The 26,039-nt window shown below is 38.0% G+C and overlaps 1 protein-coding gene across 2 annotated transcripts in view; it reads right to left on the reverse strand.

The window, feature by feature from the left end:
* Positions 1-10,597: 10,597 nt before the first annotated feature.
* The window catches only part of LOC125227085 (glutathione hydrolase 6-like), a 62,940-nt gene continuing 47,498 nt past the window's right edge, over positions 10,598-26,039 (reverse strand). For both annotated transcript variants that reach the window (XM_048131277.1, XM_048131276.1), the window contains 5 exons: positions 13,902-14,038; positions 13,244-13,415; positions 12,269-12,379; positions 11,751-11,890; positions 10,598-11,417 (listed from right to left, as the gene is read on the reverse strand). In XM_048131277.1, the coding sequence (XP_047987234.1) occupies positions 11,122-11,417; positions 11,751-11,890; positions 12,269-12,379; positions 13,244-13,415; positions 13,902-14,038 (856 nt within the window). In that variant the 3' untranslated portion in view covers positions 10,598-11,121. The remainder of the gene's footprint in view (positions 11,418-11,750; positions 11,891-12,268; positions 12,380-13,243; positions 13,416-13,901; positions 14,039-26,039) is intronic.

Below are 26,039 nucleotides of genomic sequence, written 5' to 3' on the forward strand. Positions count from 1 at the left end.
ACCAAGGATTATTTATATAGGATTTACAATCTTCATACTAAGATTCGTACCTCAATTATTTAGCGTCACTCATTAATAAATAATACCTGTTAACTACACTGATGATGCCTACAATTTTTTTCAAAATGTGTAATGACGTGATATCATGATATTAAAGTAAAGAAGAATGTCATTTGTTCTTATAAAAAATAAAAACAAAAATATTTGGAGGAAATATGATTTTGGCCACTTCCATGCTGCGAAACAGCGCCATCTATAGTTTTAAGCCTAAAAGGCCCATATATCACACTGACAATTCTGTGCCTAGTTCTGGGTCGATAAATAACATTGTTACTCGACTTCAATACTTCCTTGTTGAACAGGTAATGAAAGGCGAAGTGTGACTGACGGGCGACAATTTAGGCGAGACGACTAAAAAAAAACTAATTAGTCCGTTAGTTAGTATCAAAGAATTTTAGACACGTATTTTTTTTCTCGTAAAACGAAAAATGACGAATGCACAGTGCTTTGAAGTCTCGCGTGACGTCACGCCTAGGTACAATTTTTACTTAGAAGTGACGTCACAAGCCCCCACCCCGGAACTTTGATCAATCAATCAATCAATCATTTTATTTGTTAAACATAGGTACAGTACATAGGTGTTACAAAATAATTTCTTAGTATCACTATGTTTTACCAACATTAGGTATACAAATTCATTGGTGGTTGTGAAGTACTTAATAAATATAAGTAACATGCAAATATTTTCTATTATTCCAGTTCAACATTATATACCTAATTAAGAATTGTAATTAATAATAATACTCAAATATTGATGCTCTAGGTATATCTTTGTATTTTTTGTTAATTAGAAAAAGCGAAAAATATGTGTACAGTATTTTTGGCCGATCTTTTTTTTTTTTTTTAATTTATTGCTAAGTAAAAACAAAACACTTAAATCTTACAATAACTTCGCCAAACTGCGGAACAGTTTGTTGGCGAATATCTAACTGACGGACTAAACAAAATGCCATTTTTTATGTAGTCGTCATCTCTAGAGGTGAAAAAGGCCACTGTCGGTATCATTTCATTAAAATTTCTGTTGGATGGAAAGGACGTCATTACAGTTGAGGCGTAAGGGAAGGGCCTCTAGACACAGAAAACCACATTTGAAAACCGCGGTACGTGTAGACAAAATATTTTTATAGTTATTTGTTATACAAGGGGGCAAAGTTGTATTTTAACGCCGAGTGTGGAACTCGCAAGTTCAGGATTTTATTCTCGAACCACTCGCTTCGCTCGTGGTTCAACTATAGAATCCTTTCACTTGCTCGTTTTTTAACACACGAGAAGTAAAATACATTTGCACCCGAGTGTAACACAAAACTTTTTCCCTCACTATAGCGAGGAAACTACAACGCAAAAAATGCGTTTATCACTGCTTCCAGTAGTTCCACAGGTGGTAAATCGTCTTTATTACTAGATTCACCTACTTTTATCAATTTTAAAGCAGTTATTTTGACTTTATTCAAGGTCAAATTACTTTACCCACTAGTGGATAAAATGTGTTTTTACCCGCTGGTATTAAAGGACAAAACACGTGTTTCCGAGCTAGTGAGGGGAAAAAATGTTTATTGGCTGGCATTGGAGATATTAATGTCGCTTTTATTCTGATCTTCGTGTTTATCACATACCTAACAAATATATCAACAACTTGACATCATAATATAAACACAAAAAATAAAACCGCCTTCAAAAATGAGCGCGTTACAAAACACGGAGAAACTAAAAAGCAAAAAATAATAAACCTGAATTCAGATTTCTTATCGGATTGCAATAATCTAAACATCCAAATTATAAACAAATCAATTACTTTTGTAGTCGGTACCAGACCTGTTCATCGCCTTGCTATTCCTGTTTGCACCACCCAACCATACGCAGGCTGGTACCGACTCCAAAAATAATTGATTTGTTTATAATTTGGATGTTTAGATTATTGCAATCCGATAAGAAATCTGAATTCAGGTTTATTTTTTTTTGCTTTTTAGTTTCTTCGTGTTTTGTAACGCGCTCATTTTTGAAGGCGGTTTTATTTTTGTTAAAAAGTTTATTTATTTGTTGATTTTTAGTGGTTCCTATTGATATTTTATGTACAGTCAAGTGCAAAAATACGTATCGATTTTATCCGCTCAAAAATATGTACCGAGACCTTATTCCGCCGACATAAAGTGCTATGGGACATATTTTTGATAAGTTGTACGCACTCATATTTTTACACTTGACTGTATCAGTCCGAATATATGTACAGTAGTGAAAGAATTATCCTTTAACTCCTAACCATTGAGAAGTTATCACCATCAGGCGTAAATACTGGTGTACCTTTGAAAAATACACTAGAAACATTACATGTGCCTATAACATTTGAGGAGTTCCCTCGATTTCTCCAAGATCCCATCATCAGACCCCGACTTGGTGCCAATGGGACCATCTCGGGGTTATACCTGATCGAATGAAAAAAAAATTTTGAAAATCGGTCCATGATTCTCGGAGATATCGAATAACATACATACAAAAAAAAAAAAAAAAAAAAAAAAAACATTCAGTCGAATTGAGAACCTCCTCCTTTTTTGAAGTCGGTTAAAAAGGGCTCACGGCATTTAAATAAAGACAGATTTTTGTATGGCATTTGGTTTACCATTGGAACATTGTCAAAGTTGCTGGCAAACTTTATTGCCCCTAAAAAAGTTTAAAAATAGGAAATGTTTTATTTTAATTTTTAACCCCCGACGCAAAAACGACAGGGTGTTATAAGTTTGACGTGTCTGTCTGTCTGTCTGTCAGTTTGTCTGTCTGTCTGTGGCATCGTAGCTCCCGAACGGACGAACTGATTTCGATATAGTTTTTTTTTGTTTGATAGCTGAGTTAGTCGGGAGTGTTCTTAGCCATGTTTCGTCGGGGGTTTTATCAAAATTTTAATTTTAATAGGAATTAAATTTAAATTTTGTAAATAGGTACTTATTCCCTGTTACAACCGTACCCATGCAGTCTCCTCTATTTTTTTCATTGAATATTAAATTGTACCTTCTTTTTAATTTTTAGATTTTATACAAAAAGCACACCAATTTAAATAGGTACCCACAGCTTGGCTGTATGAAAAGAAAAACTGATTTTTTTTAATACCACGTCGGTGGCAAACAGGTATACGGTCCGCCTGATAGAAAGCGGTCACCGTAACCTATGGACGCCTGCAGCTCAAGGGGTGTCTCATGCGCGTTGCCAACCCATTAGAAACTTGTACACTCCTTTTTTGAAGAACCCCATACTGTAGTTCATCGGGAATACCTCGGCAGGGAGCTCATTCCACAGCCGGAGCGATTGATTGTGCTAAGACGGGCCAAACTATTCCAAGAAGCCATTATTTTCACAAAAACTATGATTATTTTTAGCTATAAATAACTAGGCAATTAATACCTAGTTAGTTATCATTTATATTCCCTTGAACCCATGACAAACTAATAATAAATGCCTAGGAATTTCCATCGCGCCGGCGGCACGCAAATTGCCTTGTGATAAACGCTCCTAGATTGCGAATGTCTTTGATGCGGCGGCCATTTTTATTTTTTACCAGGACGGCAGATGTTGAAGAATTATCAGGAGGACAATCTATGTTTGTATTCGTTAGTGTACCTACATTTAGAAAGTTCAACGATCAGATGCGCGACAAAATTCGGAAAGATGTGTACTAGCTATTCCAGCAATTTTTGACGGCCAAACATAATTCCTATGTTTCGTCAAGATGTAAAGTTAAAAAAAATGAATGCTAACCAGTGTAGTAACGTCCGTAGGTCCCTTATGATAAAGTATATTAAGGATCTCTGTTTTAACATAGTGTTTTCTTGATATGAATATCTAAGTATCTTACAGTGGATGGACCGTGTGAAAGAAGATATGAGAAAGAAAGAGGTGGGTGCTGAGATAACGAAAGATAGAGAGAGAAAGAGAGTTTCTAGAATGGAAGGGGAAGACAAGATATACCGACCCCACAAAACGTGGAATAAGGGTAGAAAGAAGAAGAAGAAGAGTCTGAGACCTACAACGTAGAGAAGATTTCACGAGAAAACTGTGGGAAGAATTTTCTACAATATTTACGAGTATTTATTTATATTTAAGACGTAGGATAAACTAAGGTTATTGGTGTAATGTCCTCAAACTGCGTCCAGTATGCTAATATAATGCTAATTACTAACATTTACACCAGACAGCCCGTTTAAACAAACACGCCGTTTTGCATATACACAATTGTTAATTTGCTATTGCAATGAAAGCATTCGAGTAAATAATGTACAACTAATACGTGTTTGGCTACTGAAATACACATTGTTTGTCAGTTGGACCCAGATAACTCTGCACTGCTAAATTACGGTTCGTATTTGACACGGAGTGTTAGGGATTCGTCACTTGTCTACGGAGTCAGTCCCTATCCCTAGCCAAGAGTTTAATCGTTAACGCTATAGCGATGGTGATACTACACAACTGTCTGTGTTGCATCAATACGGAAGTGCTATAGAGAGATAACTATAGGTAATACATTTACATACATACGAAACGTTAACAATTGCCTTTGCCTAGAGGACCAATCTTTCGTACGCTAAACCGAGGCTAACGAGCCAAGAGCTAGGACGGGTAAGTACCTGTTGTTTTATGACTAGTTATGAGCTAGAACGATGATGATGATGTAAATGATCGTGATATAAATGATGTATTCTGCGAATTTTATAGTAAAACGGACGCGAGTCGACGATGATGCGTAGATAGTGACGATATAGGTACCTTATACTATAAGGTAGCGTCCATCCTGTAGCGTCTTAACTTAACGTTTATTTTGTAGATTATGCTATAAGGCTTATAGCATAATCTACAAACGTTAGGTTAAGACGCTACAGGAGCGAAAATGCTAAAATAGAAAGAACTATAAATTTGGGAATTTTAGTTAAATATACTAATGTTATTAACTAGATTTATCGAAATGTCCATTCAGAACAACTCAGTTAAAATATGTTGCGAAAAAATCTTTAAAATCGAGGTTCCGCTCTCGACTGTTTCCTCCTTCAAAACTTAATCAATCGTAACGAAATTTGAGAATCTGAATAAAAATTAAATAATCTGTGTCGGACCGTTTAGGTTTATTGGCTAATATCAACTTTGAATACCACACATTTTTTGCGCCATAATCAATAAGTAATTACTAAAATCTCCATATACACAATCAATATTTAAAAATCGCTGAAAAAATTTCGTATATGGAACATTAGTTACGTGTAAGTAAATCGAGCACCGATCAGCAAGACGCCGACGGCCGCTAAGTAATGTCTACCATTCAAACAACAATAAAAACTTTAATAGCTACATTACTCCTAATAAGGATACAGTACACTTAAACGTTATTGTTTGAGCTCTTTTCTTTTCACAAAGTCTTTGACCGCATCTTTCGTCCGCATTCACAACACGTTTTCTACTTGGCTCATACTCTTCGCTAGAATGGTTCGGCCCTTACGCATATCTACGCAATAAATAAATAAATATTGGGGAAACCTTACACAGACCAACTTAGCCCCAAACTAAGCAATGGGTGCTAAGCGACGATATACATATTTAAATAGATAAATACATACTTATACACATAGAAAACATCCATGACTCAGGAACAAATATCTATGCTCATCACACAAATAAATGCCCTTACCGGGATTCGAACCCAGGACCGCGGCTTAGCAGGCAGGGTCATTACCGACTGAGCCAGACCGGTCGTCAATGCAATGTAGCAATACTAGCAATGTATGTATTCTGAACTAAAATAGTTTACCAGAAACTTGTTGCAGAAAATATCTACTATCTAGAGATGCAGTTTTGTCATTCTATGAATGAAATATTTACTAATGTGGGTATCTGAATAAATATGTGTATGTATTTTACTTTCATCATCATTTCTCTTTATTACCTCGAGTATCGTTTTGGTAATTCGTGAGTGTCAGTCAAATATATATATTTATTCAGATACTTGCATTGCAAGATGGCTATCCAAGTAGTACAGTAGACAGATTCTAATTTACTCAATTTTAAAGTGGTTTTGACATAATATCTAGGTGGCTCATGAGTCATAATCGTTTGGAGTGTGTCATTGTGTCAAATGTGAATATTATGATATGTACATAAAATCTAAATACTAGAAGGAACAAAAGATGTTGAGTACGTGGTTTCTAAAATTCTGACTTGCTAAGCTTCATGTTTGTCCTACTGCACTTCTAAACCTAACCTCTTGCTGTGATTTGTAACCATTTTCGTCTTATTTTATTGAATGCCTTACAGCTGGAAAGATAGAATGTGTTCTATTTAATAACCTTATTTCTGCCTGCTGCCACACAATAGATAATAGTACAAGTACAGAAGGCCCACTGCTTTGATGTTCACGAAATGCCGCCTTTTTAAATACCTACAAAATTCTTACAAAGAAATGAGCCGCACGTGCGAGGCGCCCGGCGATAGGGTTACCTATGGATTAAAAAGAATTAATACTAAAACATAAACATAAACATACTCAAAACAGATAAAATGTTATACTATTATATTCAAGTGTTGGGTACTTTCTAGGTATATAATTATAGAGTATTTATATATTTTTGTTTAAGTTCCAACATCACAAGCCTTATTGAACTTATCCGTGCGACTTAATCGGTAGCAGATCTTGCTTATGCTAGTTTTTTATTATTATTAGTCTATTTTCCACTCGCGGACATCGCATATGAACCTTAAAAAAACCCGCGGCGTAAAGTAAAAATGAAAAGTGCGAACGTGTATTCCGTGATCTGAGGGCGAATCAACTTTTTGACCGACTCAAATCTGTCCGCACATTCTTAACATAGTTGTGAAATTTCACCCTTAAATAATGAATTTTATTGGTATTTTTCACTTTACCCTGTATATTAAAACATAACCCTAACTGTTAAATCCAATATACTGAAACTTTGTTCATTAGAAGTTCGATTTCTTGGTAACTCCAGAGACATTTTGAGTAACGCCAGAGACACCAAAAATGTCGGTCAAAAAGTTGATTCGCCCGAGAATGCGCGCCACCCCTGAGTAGGCCGCGAACTCGCGGCCGCCAGCATGTACTTGTAGCGCAGCGATAGAATCGCGGAGTGAGCTGCCCCTGCTACTGCACACTATGTAGTGAGAGCTCAAACATATTTTTTTTTTATTTATTTCGGAAACAAACAGTCACATACAAAAGTGTTTAAGTTCTTAGATTACAGAAAGACCTATAGTTCCATTTACTATAAAAAATACAAGTAAAAATATTAGCAGGTGCCGAAACAGGGCTTGTGCGGCATTGCGCACAAGTAACATAATGAACAAGATATAATTCTAATACACAGCTAAGGAAGTAATCTACATCTATGGGTATGAATTGTGAAATGATAGAAAACATGAATTAGTAAGTAACTTGCTTTTCGTTATTATACACCATGGGAATAAAATTGGTTCAACAGTCAACTACTATATGTACTAAATGACAGTGAGAATATATCAAGATTTTCAAAGTTAACATTATAATCATAACAGGCTCTTCTAAAGAAAGTATTTTTGGCGAAATTTGAACTACTGAAGTTAGTTAATATGGAATGTTTGGGGGTGGCGAGACGGGATGCACCTAGGCAGTTTGAAAATGACCTTTTCAGTACAGATGGTGTTTTTTTTACGCACTAGTGCGAGAAGTGGTTCATTATATGCCAGGTCGAAACTTCGGAGGCTCATCTGTACTGAAAAACGTCGTACGATACACGTGCGAAAAGGAAATTCGTAACTCGTGTCGATTTAAAACACTCCCTTCGGTCGTGTTTTAATTTATCGCCACTCGTTTCGAACTTTCTTTTTTACGCACTTGTATCGTAATGTACTATTTCGAGGAGAGTGAGATATTGGTTAACAACCTCTGTGTTGTGAACACGAGCTCTGATTCTGACAGTCAAACAGTTAGACGACGGAATAGCCGCAAAAGCCATTAGGCTCAGTGCTTTCGGCGAATGAAAATTGCATTGTTCCGAGTAACAGTATCTTGCGCTTAAATATATCGCCAGTTCAGATAACAGTTATGTCGCATACGTACATACGCAGTTACCTAGGGTAAAACCACCAGTAGTCAGCGTCAAATCGAAATTTTTATTGTATGTTCAGGGCCGTCTAATTTGATCTCCAATTGACCGAAGAATGATTAGTATTTTTATAGATCAAGAATTTAATAAAGTTTACTTTTTGCAAACAAAAAAAACGTAAATTTGTTGGAGTTTACAAAACTACAGCTATCACTCTCTAATCTGTGTAGTTAGAATGCTTTCTCTTTCATTCATAGTGACATAACTAACCAAAATGAAACAGCCCTCAGTTTTGAGTCAGTTATCTTAAAGGACCTTTACTTGATAAGTCTTGACAAAAAATTTTGGCAATAACAGCCAAAAAAAAATTTTTTTTGAATAAAACCCCGACAATAGGACCGATTTCCAAGAAACATGGCTAAGCACACTCCCGCTTAACTCAGCTTTCAAACAAAAAAAACTAAATCTAAATCGGTGCATCCGTTCGGGAGCTACGATGCCACAGACAGACACACACACAGACAGACAAACAGACAAACAGACAGACAGACAGACACGTCAAACGTCAAGTTTTTGCGTCGGGGGTTAACAAGGCAAGAACGTCTGATCACTGGTTCGTGACTGAGCACGGATGCATTTACCATACGTTATTATATAGTGGTAGAGCAGTAGGTACTTAAGTACTTGTTTGTGCGGGCTAGACTAGATTTCCGCATTATTACCCGGAGGAATGCCTGTTTGAGTTATTCTGTATAATGTCATGACGGCGTTTATGTCGCGCATAGGGTTGCAAATAAAACGGTTTTTTTCCGGCTTAAAAAAACTTGAAAAAAAAAATCAGTTCTTTTTCTGTAGTATGTTTTTTTCTATAGTGCGAAATCTCAATAATTTGCAAAGCAGTTAATACTTTTATACGGTTTTTAAGACTTAATGTTAAGTATTACATGAATAAAATTTAATAACTTTGATTTCTGGTTTTGAAAACTAACATTTTCGAAATCTGTAGTAGATACTTATCGCTTTTTACTGTTGGCAACGCCACCGCCTCTCCACGCTCCACGCCGCATCGGGGATTCCCCAATATACGTTTGTATAGGTATACTGAATTTATCGAATTAAAATGTACGTTATTTTTATGGACGTTAAACTTTCGTGAGACATATTCAAATATTTAATGAATCTACGGTTGTACTCACGTTATTATATAGCTACTGCTGCGACACGTTTTGGGCTAATTTTGGAGGCCCCTCTTCAGGCGTATAGGAGTTCACGCGACGGCTAAACTCCAAACACTGAGCGCGATAACGTGAGTAGGTACAACCGTAGATTTATTAAATATTTACGTTATTTTTATTGAAACGTTACAAATCACGAAAAACCGTTTCTGACGTATTATTTGTTCATCTGAAAAACATAAAAAAATGATGCTAGGTTTTTTTTTCATAATTCTGAAAAAAAAAAACCAATTGGTTTTTTCTATTTGCAACCCTACGCGCAGTTTGGCATTTTAATGTGCATATATAGGTACTACAAGGTCCTTTTTATGAATAACTGCAAATAATTATAAAACATACCTGTAATTACTGATGTGCCGACGGAAAGTTTCCAAAATTCTGAAATTTTCACATAGGAAAACTTCGGAAACTTTCCATACTTTGTATGGATAGAAACTTTCCATTTCATAAATTTAAATTCCCTTTATTTTTCGTGAAAGTTTCGTGAATTTTTCATGAAATTTAAGATTTTTTTGGAAAGTTTCCGCAACTTGCACATCACTACCTGTAATACTAAAGTGGACCGATCTGGCCTAGCGTTTAGTGACCCTGCCTGCGGTCCTGGATTCGAATCCCGGTAAGGGCATTTATTTGAGTGATGAGCACAGTGTGCGTAGCCGAATGCACAAACGCTTACGATAATATCTCTTTCGTAGCCATGCATATATCTCTATCGCTCTCGCGTATTGGCACGACAGAACTAGACTGCATTTTTGTCGGCGTCTGATGGCGTCGCAGAAATGCCATTCGGCTAACAGGCCAGGTATTTGCTCTTGAGTCATGGCACAGATTATTACTAAAGTAACAGTACCTTCACTTGCCCGCAAAACGACAAATACCTACGCTTTATTTAGCTAAGACTAATAAGTTACGTGACACTCAGAAGTCAGAAGAATAGTTAGGGTATGTGCCACGCGACTACACGTGGCGTGGCGACCCTCGGCCACTTGTTCATTCGAATGGCGACCGCGAGCGAGTGACGTAGGCCTGGGGCCCGTTTCTCGAAAGGTACAAGCCTTGTATTACAAGTGCGCGAACTGTCAAATCGTATGGGTTGTCATGGAAACGCACTTGTAATACAAGGCTTGTACCTTTCGAGAAACGGGCCCCAGGGGCCATGATGTTTTCTATGTACCTATAAGTATTTGTATATTTTACAGATAAAATATTTATCAATAAAAGATCATGTTTTGATTAAAGCAACGATTTTATTGAACAGTAACATATAACGAAATAAATATTAGTGTAAATAAGTAGTTAACATTATAAATGCGGTTCATAATAAATTAAGTTACGAGTATTATTCTTAAAAGTCTTTATAAATATATCAAAGTGAAAGGTACACTTTCATTATCAAGCTGCCATTATTATATTGAAAGTAACTTTTCTGAAGTGAGTGCTGTGAGAAAATTATTACAACTAAAATATGTAGTTAAATACTAGTAGCTCTGCTAGTGATTACCTAATAAATTTAAAAACCTACTTTATATAATATACTGGACAACCTTATGAGTATAATTTTACAAGCAGACAGGCATGCACCTATTTTCAAGAGCAACATAGCATAGCTTTATGAAAACAGACGCAGCGTATAATTACAATCCTGAGGCAAACTCTAGCTTCAACTACAAAATACTTATTTAGCAGCATGTCTTTGGAGACTCAAGTTTATATATCTATAATACTTTAATGTTCACGAATATCGTACGTAAGTGCAATTAAAAACGCGAAGAAAGCCCTCCGCTGCGACTATCAGCATGACTAGCCAACGCATCGCCCCTCTGCTGCACAACATTCACCGCGGGATAAGGAAGGGAAGCGTTGACCGTCGCGCCGATTAAAGTTTGGAGCGACGGCGGCGGCGCCGACTCCAAGGCCAACACGCCGTTTGGCAGCACGCCGACGCGAGCTCTCTCTATCGCCGGACCAAGCTCGTCGCCGGCGCTGGTTGCTAGCGAGGCCGCCGCTTGCGCTAGCGCGTTTGCCGATTCAGCGCCAAGCACGTAGCGAGTACCTGCATACATGACAATGCGTTACGATAGTGGAAGCAAATTGTAGGCATATTTTTGCGATAGTTAAGTACATAAATATTGATTGTTAAAGTTGCATTCCTAGGAAAAAATGGCATAGATATACTTTAGTGATTTATTGTTGGAATCGTACCTCTACATAGCAACTAGCTGTTGATATGTGTAAGTAGTTAGCGATAGATTATGTGCTTTATTGAATGCAATAAAGCTGTTAATTATAACCTAAACAGTAGAGACATTCGATTTGTATTAAAAAATGACCTATTTGAATCGACTTTCTCCAATAAAAATCGAACACAAAACTACTGTCTACTAACCACAGACGTTCTCGTTGAGTAAAATGGCAGGAGCGAGATCAATCAGCGCAACGGGTGAATCGCGAGCAATTGCAACGCTGCCTTCGCCCGCGCCATCCACGCCCCAAGGTGGCTGTGTACCGAATGGCACTGATAGTCCCCTGTTTTCAAAGAAGTATAATTACAATTTGCCATTTGCAAAGGAGATTGTATGTAAAATGTCACAGTGATTACACCAGCGCGGTCATGCACCGGAAAGCGCATTATGGTTGAATCCATACTAATATTATAAATGGGAAAGTGTGTGTGTCTGTTTGTTGGTCCGTCTTTCACGGCAAAACGGAGCGACGAATTGACGTGATTTTTTAATTGGAGATAGTTGAAGGGATGGAGAGTTACATAGGCTACTTTTGTCTCTTTCTAACGCGAGCGAAGCCGCGGGAAAAAGCTAGTAGTATATAATTGAATATTGAAGCGATAATTGGAATATTCATAAAGGACATATGAGAGTATCACATTGCGATAAAACAAATACGTACGTCACAAGTGCTACGTAGGAATCAGTAGGATCTACCACAGCCAGGCCAGTCGCCACGCCGCCTGCCACCGATGCTTTATCGTGAGCTTCATTCACAAGCGCAGCAACTACCCTGTGTACATTTGTTTCATATTTAATTAAATGAATACTAACAATAATAACGCACAAACATCAAAACTTAGTTTAAATGGATATACAGTGTGTTACCACCACCCGGACCTTTATTAAAATCAATAATAATACAGTCATTTAGCAATCGTTTGCGCATACCAGCAAATCATAGTTATTTAAATTAACTGAATTTTTTTTTTCTCAAATCCCAACATTCAATGTAACGCGTGCACTTCTTAATTGTCATTACTCACATCGCTCATATTTATGAGCTGTCATTGCCCTCACTTCATAAGTGTGTGTGCTGTACATTGCTGGCAATAAAATGTTTGTTAGAAAGTTTATAAAGTTAACGTTTTTAATTATTAATTAAATTAAGGGCATGGTTAAGTTAAATAACTATGTAAGAATACGTCCCTTTTAAAAAAGCCCACTTTGGTAACATACTGTTTTACAAGTGCAACAAGACACAAACAAAAAATAATGTCTTATTCACACTTCATAGTTATGGTATACACTCCACTTTATTGATAAATCGTGATTATATTTGCAAAGAAATGCTTGCAAGAGAGTTAAGGGTGTGCTGCATGTGCATAGGACAAGGTAGATTGTGCATAGGACAATTCTTTGTAGCTTTAATTACTTCTGACGGTGATCAGTTCGTCAAGTTTTCACTAAACAAAATGTATGCAGAATTGTCTTCAATCGGTGCCACTAGGCTTAGAATAAATTTAATAGTGGAAAATGTCTACGCTGTGTGAGACTTGAAATATCCATCCCTCCATCTAGATGTCGTGAGTTCAAGTCTCTTTCAAGGCAGATATTTAGTACTTTTAAATTGATTCAAAACGTAAGTGTCGCCAACCTGCGTTCAGCTTCATCGACGTCGACGGGTATCTCAATAGCTCCGACTAGTGCTCTCCCCGCTGTCGCTGCGCCTGCGCCGCCGGCGAATAGTCTCCAGCCGCCAGTTACTGCGGCTTGCGGTGACGAAAACCGCACCGCAGAGGCGTCTTTGGCCCAGATTGACGATAGCTCTGTGTATTATAGATTTTTATTAGTATACTGGTCTAGATTTTTTTCTACTTATGTATAATTTAATTTTTATGAAAATATATTTCTACTCTTAAAGACTACTACGCAAATCAATACGGTGTAGATTAGAACCGCATTTTAGTTTTTAAAATTTGTAGGAAAATTAAACTTTCTGACGAAGGACCTAATGTGTTTTAAATTTTTATTTTTATTAAATCATTTAATTCAGAAATAAATTTCCATATTGTATTAGTAACTTACTGCTATTCTTAACCTATGTTAGTGACAATTTTATGTATTTTAATTTGCACATTTAACCAACGAAAATGTTATAGTTCTTAAGGCGCATTGCATCCATTAAAAACGCGTCTCTCTAAGGGGAAAATCGTATTCCTTTCATTTCGCACGTATTTCAAATAAGATTTAAACCGTCAAGACTTGGTATAAATTTCAAATTGACGCTTGACCTTCCATTTGTAAGTTTTTACCTGCACTAGTGTTGCGCTGAAGTGTCTCAAGATAGTCGGCGTATACGGCGTCGGCGCGCACGCCGTTTGCGAGCCAACCGGCGCGACCGGCATCGCTTGCCGCCGCTGCCAAACCTCTTGACACTGTGTAACCGCCTCTGTTGACAACATACAACAAACACAAATTAACCTAGTTCCATCGTAAACTTGAGACATGTGAAGATGCTTAGCGATGGATGGATACCTATGTTTAAAAAATTATTAATTGACAATTCAGTAATACGATTCGGAAGTTTATTATAAAATCGAACACATTAGGTGAATTAGGTACCCATGAATGAACCTGGCTGAAACGTTGGAAGAAAGATAAAATAATGTTAATTAATCGCGATCGACCTGTGTGTGACTTTTTTTACTCGTCGACTTCACAATCTGTCAATTAGGACACCACAAACTAAACTATACGAGCTGACTTTTCAGTGTTGGATAGTCTTTACCACTTAGTCAACTATAATATTTCATTACACTTCACTTTAGTTAACTGAAAAAAATTCAAAAATAGAACTTCATACAAGTTCTATACTAATTTGCGATACCTGGCAGAAATTTCCTGCATCTGAAACACAACTTTTTTTATCTATCGCGTTATCGACCAATCAGAGACGGTTATTACAAACAATTGGTTTTCCCGTGTGGTGACGGGTTAAGAATTTCAGCACCCCCTTTCTTCCCGTGGGTGTCGTAGAAGGCGACTGTGGGACATAGCTGGGCATTAACTCGTTAATCCGTTAATCGTTAATTAACGAAGTTAACATTTCGATTAACGGATTAACTTTTAAGTTAACTTGAAAAAATGTTAACGGACTCGTTAACTTCCGTTAAATTTCCCCGAGTCCGTTAATCGTTAATCTAGTAGGGCACAGGCGCCATCTGCGCTGCGAAAAACACGTTGTGAACGCTACTATAAAAGCCCGAAGTACGGCAAATCCTATGATTTGCCGGTAAATCCTAGGTTTTACCGATGTCGATTGCTAAAAGTCCGAAATATTACCTAAAAAAGTATTCTTCACGTGGATTTGCTTTTACTAACTTTGATTCGGTGAATCCTAAGCTTTACCATGGCGACTGTTGTAGTGATAGGGCAGCAAATTCGAGCCCTATTTACGACCACATTCGCTTCCCTAGCCTCTACCGCCCAAAGTGCCACAACAGTCCCGTCACCGCCAGCATCTCTCCTGACACAGCTCTTGGCAGTAGCTCAGGCGATCACTGCCTTCCACGAGCAGCCTAGAGTTCAATAGGCTAGCTGTACTTCGGCCTTTTACAGCAATATAATACGTTATAGTGGATACTGATGCAACTAAATATTTAAAGAAAAGTTCATTTTTTTCATGTGTTAACGGATTAACGATTAACTTTAACTTACGTTAAATTTGTCGAAATGTATCGCTTTAACGATTAACGAAGTTAACTTTTTTAGTAACGGATTAGCGATTAACGAAGTTAACTTTTTGATTAACGGTGCCCAGCTATGCTGTGGGATATGGGTTGAATTGTGGCGTGTGGGCGAGAGGCTGGCAACCTGTCACTCCAATGTCACAATTTCGTTTTCTGTCAACCCCTTATTTGCCAAGAGTGGCACTGAAACTTGAGTAGTTTTATGTGCTCTGCCTAGACATGGCGAGGCGCGGATTGAAGAGGATGTGCGAGACTTGAATTGAGATATTTATTAGTGTAAAAATGTACCGTATTGCTTTCGACATAGAGTATCGTATGAAACCTACAATCTGCGGCAGGCACGCGCGGGCTCGCGCGGGCTCGCGCAGGCCTGCGATGGGTATTAATGGCAATTTTTAGAGGAAAAGGGTCCGGGCGATTTCAATTCCCTCCCCGCTCTGCCCATTCACGCCCTGCCGGTGGAAAACCACCTTGAGCCACCTCGTAACAATGTGAGTAGTGTTGGACAAATGCCAACTGGCGCCGCGCCGTCACTCGATGCAATGGCGTTAGTTTTCCATTTTTTACCGCCGTTTGATTGTCAGCCGCTAAATATACTCGCTTGTTCTAATGGGGCGGATCTGGACTGTCAAATAATCTTATTTGACAGTCCAGATCCGCCGTCATTGTTCTTTCATCTGAAAGAACAATGATACTGTAGGTTTTGGCCTGAAGCTGTAAACAGGATGGAATTTTTATAACAGACAATATTTAAGGTACCTTTTAGTTACTTAGTCAACATTTGACATTTGACAGCCATTTGGTATGGCTGTGACGTGACAGACGGACATAGCGGAACTATAAGGATTACGTTATTGGCATTCAGTCTTGGAACATACTTCGATCTCCAATAACCTAACCACAAAATTAAAATTTTGAAAAAAACCCCGACTGCGACATAGTAAACCGATTTTCATGAAACATGGCTAAGAACGCTCCCGACTAACTCAGCTTTCAGACAAAAAAACTAAATCTAAATCGGTTCGTCCGTTCGGGAGCTACGATGCCACAGACAGACACGCACACAGACAGACAGACAGAAACACAGACAGACAGACACGTCAAACTTATAACACCCCGTCGTTTTTGCGTCGGGGGTTAAAAAAGACAAACTATGTATGTGGCCTATTTCACAAGTGTGACAATTGTCGCCCGACAGTGACACTTCAGCGTTCATTGCCTGTCCAACAAGGTAATATTGACGTTGAGTAACAATGTTACTTATCAACCCAGACATAGGCACAGAATTGTCAGTGTCAAGTTTCAATGTCACTGTGGTGACATAGCCCACTGATCGAGTGCCTTGGCCGGCGCTAGCGAGGATGGTTCCTGACCACAGAACTAGATTTAGAAAGAAGAAACAAATTTTTAAATTAAAGGAAAAATGGAAAAATTCACACCTCCGGCAAGACTCGAACCTGCGACCTTTGGCCTTGCCGGGGCCATTTCCATTTTTCCATTTTTCCTTTAATTTAAAAATATATAATATCGCTCGCAGACGTTTCTGCATGATAAAAAACAAATTAAGAAAAACAAGTTCGTCTATTTGTACAGAGGCCGAGCGTGTCAGATTTTGTACTGAAGTTGTTACTTGCCTGTGATTTTAAATATGTCTCAGGTCCTTGAGTGTTCATAATTTTTGTGTTGTTGCAAAAAAAATACCACGTTACGAGGCATTTTTAATGTTTTTGTTGACTTCAACTTATAAAAATTGACGCTAGAAAGCAGCAAGCTGCGATTAAAGACGGACAACTCAGTGGATTTTACTGAGTTCATTTGACACGCTAAGTAGTAGTAAGTAGATATACGTTTGTTTGATCTATAGTACACTTAAGTATGACATCTGTGTTACAGACAGAAAAAAGACAAAATTGATAATGGCGCCACCTGGCGTGATAAAATGTCAGTTTAACTCCTCATCATGCTAATAAAATTAATGTCACCCGTAACACCAAAATAACTATAAATAAACACCTCTTACAACAAACACCCAGAAGGCGACAGAACTCATAAAATCGGAAACAAATTGACAGGTATTGCAATTCCTTCCCACGCAAACGAAACTGGGTCGTCTGGCTTATGTATAAGCACCTTACAATGTAACATTTTAAGTTCTCCCGCTTTGTACACATATATAATAGTATTTTATACAATCATGATACAAAGCTTTTCAGTCGAGTACCATGTTTAGGCCACGAAGCTTGCTGAGTGGCCCAATAGTACGATACGAGAGTGAAAAGCTTAATTATATCACTATTGTATACAATACTTTTTCTATGAGTCATCATCTTCTATGAGCCATTATCCATGGACGAAAAATATCATCATTCAATGTAGCGTCGTTCACCGTTGTATTAACATCGAATTACCTGCCTGTACATAAAAAGAGTATACTCGTACTAATGAGAAAGGAGTAATTTCCCGGATAATAAAAACAAAGGCGCGCGCGCCGCCATACCTGCCGTTCAAGAACCAATTCCATTCCAAAAAGTGGTATATTGCAAGAAATTAAATGGAGATAAGACTTTTTAAAGTTGAAGGCAGAAAACGGCATCGGCCTGTTAACGAGTTTGCTGCTCTTTAGTAAACATGTTGTAATATCCGAAATGCGAATACTTTTAGAACGGTTGCGTAACAGATGTTGTACAGTCCACATGTTATACATGCATAGTTGTGTCATGAGTGTCATGAGCAACAGCGTAGGTGCGTTTTCAAATGATATTATAGATAATTGATATTTGCCAGTCGCTTTTCGGTGAAAGAAAATATCGTGAGGAAACCGGACTAATTCCAATAAGGTCTATAGTTTACCCTTCGGGTTGGAAGGTCAGATGGTAGTCGCTTTCGTAAAAACTAGTACCTTCGCCAAATCTTGGGGTTAGTTGTCAAAGCGGACCCGTGGCAAATGCTGGGATAACGCAAGCAGGATGATGATGATATCGGATGTCGGATCGACATCCCATACATTACAGGCGCCATGTTGAATTTGTTCCATTGAAATCCTTCCAACATCCGATATCGGATCGGTTAATGTGAAAACGGATTAAGGGTGTCTTAAATCCGGCCCTCCACCGGTCCTTCAAAATACTGTGTATGTGTGTGATAATTATAGCGACTGTAGAAATAATGGATTTTTGGTGTAAATCTGGCCGTCCTCTAAAATTCCTTAAAATTTCGTTCACCAATGGAAAATTGCCCCAGCACCGGTAATGAGAGTTTGTGTTTATATTTAATAAGAAAATAAGCCATTCCTAAGCACCTATTTACGTCGAACATGCATGTGCGAAATTACATTTGACAGTGAAGGAAAACGAAAATTTTCGGTGATGGAAAACATTGTGAGGAAAGCGGACTAATCACAACAAGACCAATTTTACTGTCTGGGTTGGAAGGTCACACGCTAGTAGATTTTGTAAGAACTAAGACCTACGCCAATTCTTGGGATTAGTTACCAAAGCTTGGGGTCCAGGTTCCTATGCAAATAAATTTACTTAGTAAGAGAATTATAAGTAATTTTTCACACAGGTCACGCTGTGATTTTCTTAAGAACCAAACTAACACACACTTTTAGGCAAGTTCCTTATACCGGGTGCCCGGTAATTAATGGACAACCTTTTAACCACCAAGAGGGCACCTTATACTGGTCCAGAAAATCGACTTTTAGGTTTAGTAAAAGTCGCCTGGTTTTCGAGATTTTCACACTTTTTAAAATTTTAATACTACCTAAAATTTTAAAAAGTGTGAAAATCTCGAAAACCAGGCAACTTTTACTAAACCTTAAAGTCGATTTTCTGGACCAATATAAGGTGCCCTCTTGGTGGATAAAAGGTTGTCCATTAATTACCGGGCACCCTGTATAAATAAATGCTATAAAATATGTTCAATCTTAATTTATTTGTTTCCATACTTACTTCCCTTAGCAAGCACATGTCCACACCGTTTTAAGTAAGTATCTTCAGTTTCAGTATTTTTTCTGTTTAAAGCCAGAGCTTTAAGTTTATTTACCCCTATGGACCCCGTGATAAAATGGCAATAACGGGAATAACAATAATATGACAGGCAATGCAAGGAAGATGTATATTGACGTGAATCTACTCTCTATATTCAATGACTCGTCGTTCGGCTTGACAATCTTAGATCCTTCTCTGCAAGCTTTATAAATGACGCTAGCACGTTTATGAATGACGCCATTTGATGTCACAAAAACAATTAATTCTAGCTTGATAACGCGTCTGTCGTCCTCCTCTCTAAAGAAGGTTAAAAAATAGAAACATTACAAAACCAGCTCGAGTGAGATTGTTAGCTATTTCGGCATCTACCAAATCGCTAGATTTATAAGCGGCCGTTCACACGCATATTTATAACAGTAGATTATTATTATACCCGCTTATGACAGTTATGAGAGTGTAAAAATTGATGGGTGGAAAGAATAGCTGCAGTGAGCAAAAATAATGTTTGAATTTAAAAATGAGTCACAACTGTATCTATCTATAAGAACTACCTACGTACAGGCATGTAGGTATAACCTAACCACAAAATTAAAATTAAAAAAAAAAACCCCGACCGCGACATAATAGACCGATTTTCATGAAAATGGCTAAGAACACTCCCGACTAAGCAGTGTCTTGCGTGGGCGACGGTCGCGCGACCGTCGCGCGACCGTCGCCGTCGCGTCTCATACTCCCATATCGATAAGGTTTGATTTCGTACGCGTCGCATCGCCGTCGCGCGACCATCGCGCGACCGTCGCCCACGCAAGCCACGGCGTAACTCAGCTTTCAGACAAAAAAACTTAATCTAAATTGGTTCATCCGTTCGGGAGCTACGATGCCACAGACAGACACACAAATATACAGACAGACAGACAGACAGACAGACTGACACGTCAAACTTACAACACCCCGTTGTTTTTACGTCGGAGGTTAAAAATAGATTACGAACGCCACAATCTTTCTGTCATGATATTCACGCTGTTTTAATGTTGCTCTCTCTGGCCATACGTTTTGCTGAACCAACGCTCCTCACTGCACTTTTCATATTGCTGGTTCTTTGACTTTCACCCCAATTGCAATTGTATGAGAATTAAACTACGTCGTTGCAGTTGGCATGTCGTAGGGGACTTGGTACAAGAACGTTGTAACCTTGAACTCTGCGAGATTACTGAACTTTTACTATGACCAATCCCAAAATCGCAAAAAGTTGACTACCCCGTAATTTTTACAAATATTGTATTTATATTTTTGTACCTTTGCACTCGAGGTCCCCAACTGGCGTGAAGTGGTCCCGTAGCCGAATGGCCGCAGAAATGCAATCTATCTCTATCGCTCTTGCGAACTGGCGAGACATAGACAGACTGCATTTCTTCGGCATTCGGCTATGGGGCCAGTATATGATATTTAGAGCGGCGATCTTTTGTGTAGGAGGACAATATCCTTTTTGGGTCGCTGAGCCAACAGTGTACTACTACTACTACTTGGCTGGCGCGATAACCCAAAATGAGTTTTGGCCTCCAACACAAAGAGCACGCCATTTGACTCGGTCTTGAGCGGTATCGCGCCAGCAACAGTGTACATAAGAATGTTTTACTTATTTGTTTTTCGCGTTTTAGATTTATTTTTATATGTACCTAGTGTCTGATTCTGCTGGCTGTATCTTAAAGTCTCATGTTTGTTATTACTTTTATCACTTCGTTTATTCCAAAATCCAGTTCAGCCAGTTCCAAAATCAACCACTGAAACAAATTAACTTTAACGTTTTACATCCTTCCTTTACCTTTTATCGGACCAGATAATGTGAGAACGCTCATAATTCGATGCACGATCCAATAATAGTTTATAAATAAGAATACAGAATGCATTTTAAGAGCATTTTATGCAAGTGCAAAAATGCCAAAGACCTAGTAACATTTTATAGTTTTGTTATTGTAAACAAAGTTTATTTATATAATTATATTCAATGCTTTATTACTTTTCGCGACTATCAAGGTAATCAAGGTAGACTAATTAACGTTATAAGAGATACCTATTAATTATCATCAAAATCGCAAAGCAAATAGTTTCCACTATAAAAGCCGTAACTGCCGTTAGAAAGTCAGTTGGAATTTGGGCTTTAGTGCGTAAGAATAAGGTACATATTTGGGACCAACAACAAAATCGGAATATAAGGGTTTCTCTGGGTTCCCTTTATCTTGCAGAATATCGATTGTCCGTAATACATTTGGCATAGCAGCTTTCACAGAAACATTTTTAACCCAATGATACTTTTGCATAATTGTACAAATAGCATAACTGTCATATCGCATATCATTCATTTGGCAGAATTCTGGATATAGTATACTAATATAGTCGATTTTAATATAGAAGAATTGTATATACTATACATTACATTTCACCGAATTAGTAATGGCATACTGCTAATATCGTCGTTTTTAATTTTGCAGCATTTTATGTCGCATAATACTCATGTTGCTGACTGTAATTTTGCACCGAATAGACGTTCCGCCGAATTTATTTTGTCATGTTGCCACTGTTGCCAGAAATGTACATTAGGTTAGAACCCCCATCCAGACAAAATACTCACACGACACAGAAATCGTAGAGGTATATGTCACAGAGTCGGTTTAAGTGCGACGACGAGCGAACCGAGGAGGAGCGTGTTAGGTTGACAGTGAGTAAACCAGAAACCCTTTTTAATGTAAAAAATAAAAGAAACATAAGTGACTATTCTGCGCATCAACATTATGCCAATGCCTAAGAAATAATTAGTAAAGTTGACAAGATAAACATGATATTTGCAACATTGCTTGAAACCATGGTACTATTGTACTTCCTGATAGATATAACGTAAACGAGCCACAGTAAAGAATTGTCTAGGGCAAGAATCTGTTAATTATTTCCAATTCAATGTGCTTCTTCTCTCAAAACACACAGACGGACGGACAGAGTCGCAACATAAGGGTTCCTTTTGATTTTTTTGGTATGGAACTCTTAAAAATACTAAAAACCGGGAAAGAACCGGGACTCCCGGTTCCAGTCCTACATATAGCCGGGAAACGAAATTCTTGGAACCGCTCCGATTCTGCAAGCCCTAGTCATCACGCACGCATCTGCTCAATAGCCACCTTCACACAGACGCTCTATCGCGCGTGATACAGCAATCGCGTGTGAAAGAATGCGCGTGTAAAGCGGCGGGAGGAGAAGACCGCGCGATTGCGCGCCCGCTCCAGTCAACGCAATGTGTAGAAAGTGTGTGTCTGTTTGTTTGTCCGTCTTTCACGGCAAAACGGAGCGACGAATTGACGTGATTCTTTAAGTGAAGATAGTTGGAGAGTGACATAGGTTACTTTTTGTCTCCTACTAGTCCCCCACTTCCCTAAAGGGGAAGGGGGGGGGGTAGAAGTTTGTATGGAGCATTCCGCAATTTTCGAATTTAACGCGAGCGAAGCCGCGGGCAAAATGTAAGTACAGGAGGGCGATATTTGAATCTCGCATACGGGATTTTGTCACTAAAATACCGGTTGAAAACGGTGACTTGCTTATTGTTTTCAGTGACAATTTTCTGAATTCGAACGCGTGAGACTCAAAAATCGGCGGAAACTTACGAACGTGTTATGCTATTTCAGTCAGTCTCAGTACAAGATGTACTGACATTGACTGAACTAGCATGACAAATACGAACGTTTCCGAAGGAAACCCTTTTTGCACTACATCTGTATGTAGGTTTATTGTAAGTATTAAAGTCGACAACACAGAACTTAATTTAGATAGAAGAAACAAATTCATATATTTGTATAGGGGCCGAGCGTGTCAAATTTTGTACTGAAGTTGATTCTTGCCTGTAATTTTAAATATGTCTCAGGCTCTTGATTGTTCATAATTTTTGTGTTGTTGCAATTGAATATCACGTAACGAGGCATTTTTTATGTTTTGGTTGACTTCAACTTACAAAAATTGACGCCCGAAAGCTGCAAGCTGCGAGTAAAGACGGACAACTCAGTGGATTTCACTGAGTTCATTTGACACGCTAAGTAGATACGTTTGCTTGATCTATGGTATATATGACATCTGTGGTCGACAATCATTTTATTAATCATGTATAAAGTATTACGTTTAAAAAGAAATAACAACAATTATTTATTTATCAGTTTGATTTGTAGTCGCTTTGTGAAAACAAATTGCCGAGATAAAGTAATTTCTTCACATAATTACTTACAAGTACTTAAGTATTAAGTACTGGTGTATGTCAGTAGGTTATAATATAATAAATATCCAGTCGTAATGACTGTCATAATAACCAAACCACAAAATTAAAATTTTGAAAAACCCCCGACCGGGACATAGTGGACCGATTTTCATGAAACATGGCTAAGAAGCACTCCCGACTAACTCAGCTTTCTCACAAAAACTAAATCTAAATCGGTTCATCCGTTCGGGAGCTACGATGCCACAGACAGACACACACACACACAGACAGACAGACAAACATACAGACAGACAGACAGACACACAGACAGACAGACACGTCAAACTTATAACACCCCGTCGTTTTTGCGTCAGGGGTTAATAACCTAACCACAAAATTAAAATTTTGAAAAAACCCCCGACCGCGACATAGTAGACCGATTTTCATGAAACATGGCTAAGAACACTCCCGACTAACTCAGCTTTCAGACAAAAAAAACTAAATCCAAATCGGTTCATCCGTTCAGGAGCTACGTTGCCACAGACAGACACACACAGACAGACAAACAGACAGACAGACAGACAGACACACAGACAGACAGACACGTCAAACTTATAACACCCCGTCGTTTTTGCGTCGGGGGTTAAAAATGATATTTTAGAAAATAAATGAAGTTAGTAAAGTCGGCTGTATGAGGTTTTTAATATTTTGGGTGAGGTTTTGGCACAGAACTGTATTTAGATAGAAGAAACAAGTTCATCTATTTGTATAGGGGCCGAGCGTGTCAAATTTTGTACTGAAGTTGTTTCTTTCCTGTAATTTTAAATATGTCTCAGGCTCTTGATTGTTCATAATTTTTGTGTTGTTGCAATTGAATATCACGTAACGAGGCATTTTTTATGTTTTGATTGACTTCAACTTACAAAAATTGACGCCCGAAAGCTACAAGCTGCGATTAAAGACGGACAACTCAGTGGATTTCACTGAGTTCATTTGACACGCTAAGTAGATACGTTTGCTTGATCTATGGTATATATGACATCTGTGGGTTTTGGGTTAGTCGTTGTGTTCGAAATTAAGAGTCACTGAACGTCAACTAAAGTATTTTTAACACCCGACGCAAAAACGACGGGGTGTTATAAGTTTGACGTGTCTGTCTGTCTGTCTGTTTGTCTGTCTGTCTGTGGCATCGTAGCTCCCGAACGGATGAACCGATTTCGATTTAGTTTTTTTTGTTTGAAAGCTGAGTTAGACGGGAATGTTCTTTGATATGCCCATGTTTCATAAAAATCGGTCCACTATGTCGCGGTCGGGGGTTTTTCAAAATTTTAATTTTATGGTTAGGTTATGTATAGTATTGTACACGTTCATAGATGTAATCTAAATATAATTTAGCGGAGTTGAGATTTAACTTCATTTATAAGTTGTAAACTTATACTGTTTTTTGTTTGTAATATTTTATAGGGACAACACTAATGACGTTCGTTCAATAAGATGTTTTTATTTACAAAGACTTAAATATAATAAAGTCTAAGAAAAAAACGTACCTCAAAGCCCTAGAGAAAAAGGTAGGGCGGCCTAGATGTTGTTACACCTTTGGGGAACGCTCGGCTAGATGGCGCCAATATTGATATTTGACATTTTAACACATATCATGCTAACAATATGGGCTAAATTGTCAAAATTGAGGTTCAATAGTTTTAAACTTGTGTCGAGAGATGGCAGTCTATGCACTGTGATTACACATATTTTACTTTGACAGTAACTCTCTATAATACTCGATCCTCTTTGAACAAACTAAATAGGTAACTAAGGTGAGCAAAAAATAGTTTAAATGATTAGAATTATATTGACCGTGATTAACTTTTTGATTTTAGTCGAGCTCCCGATATTTTGACGCAGTTGCATGCATCATGATCACGGGGAAACAAAATTAACTTTTTAACAAAAAAATAAAACCGCCTTCAAAAAAAGCGGAGAAACTAAAAAGCCAAAAATAATAAACCTTCGAATTCAGATTTCTTTTCGGATTGCAATAATCTAAACATCCAAATTATAAACAAATCAATTATTTTTGTAGTCGGTACCAGACCTGTTCGTCGACTTGCTATTTCCTGTTTGCCCCACCCAACCATACGCAATTACGCAGGCTGGCCCCGACTCCAAAAATAATTGATTTGTTTATAATTTGGATGTTTAGATTCCATCCATATGAGTATGCGAGTGTCGGTTGGGGCCTAAATAGATCGTTTTAATGAAATAGTACATTATATCAGAGGCCGGGAAAATGAGGATTTCCGGCCAAGTGGGCATATAGGGATACGAGGCCGGGAATCCGTTTTCACGCCGAGGCATGTATAGTGCTTTTCTCAAACATACAATGAAATAAAAAATGTTGTCGAAATTAAAAAAAAAAGTTACTTTGCAGGCCTAGGCCTAAAAAATAATATGAAATCCCTTTACAGTCCTCTCGAGTTGTTG

The sequence above is a fragment of the Leguminivora glycinivorella genome, chromosome 6, assembly GCF_023078275.1.
Source record: "Leguminivora glycinivorella isolate SPB_JAAS2020 chromosome 6, LegGlyc_1.1, whole genome shotgun sequence".
Classification (NCBI taxonomy): domain Eukaryota; kingdom Metazoa; phylum Arthropoda; class Insecta; order Lepidoptera; family Tortricidae; genus Leguminivora; species Leguminivora glycinivorella.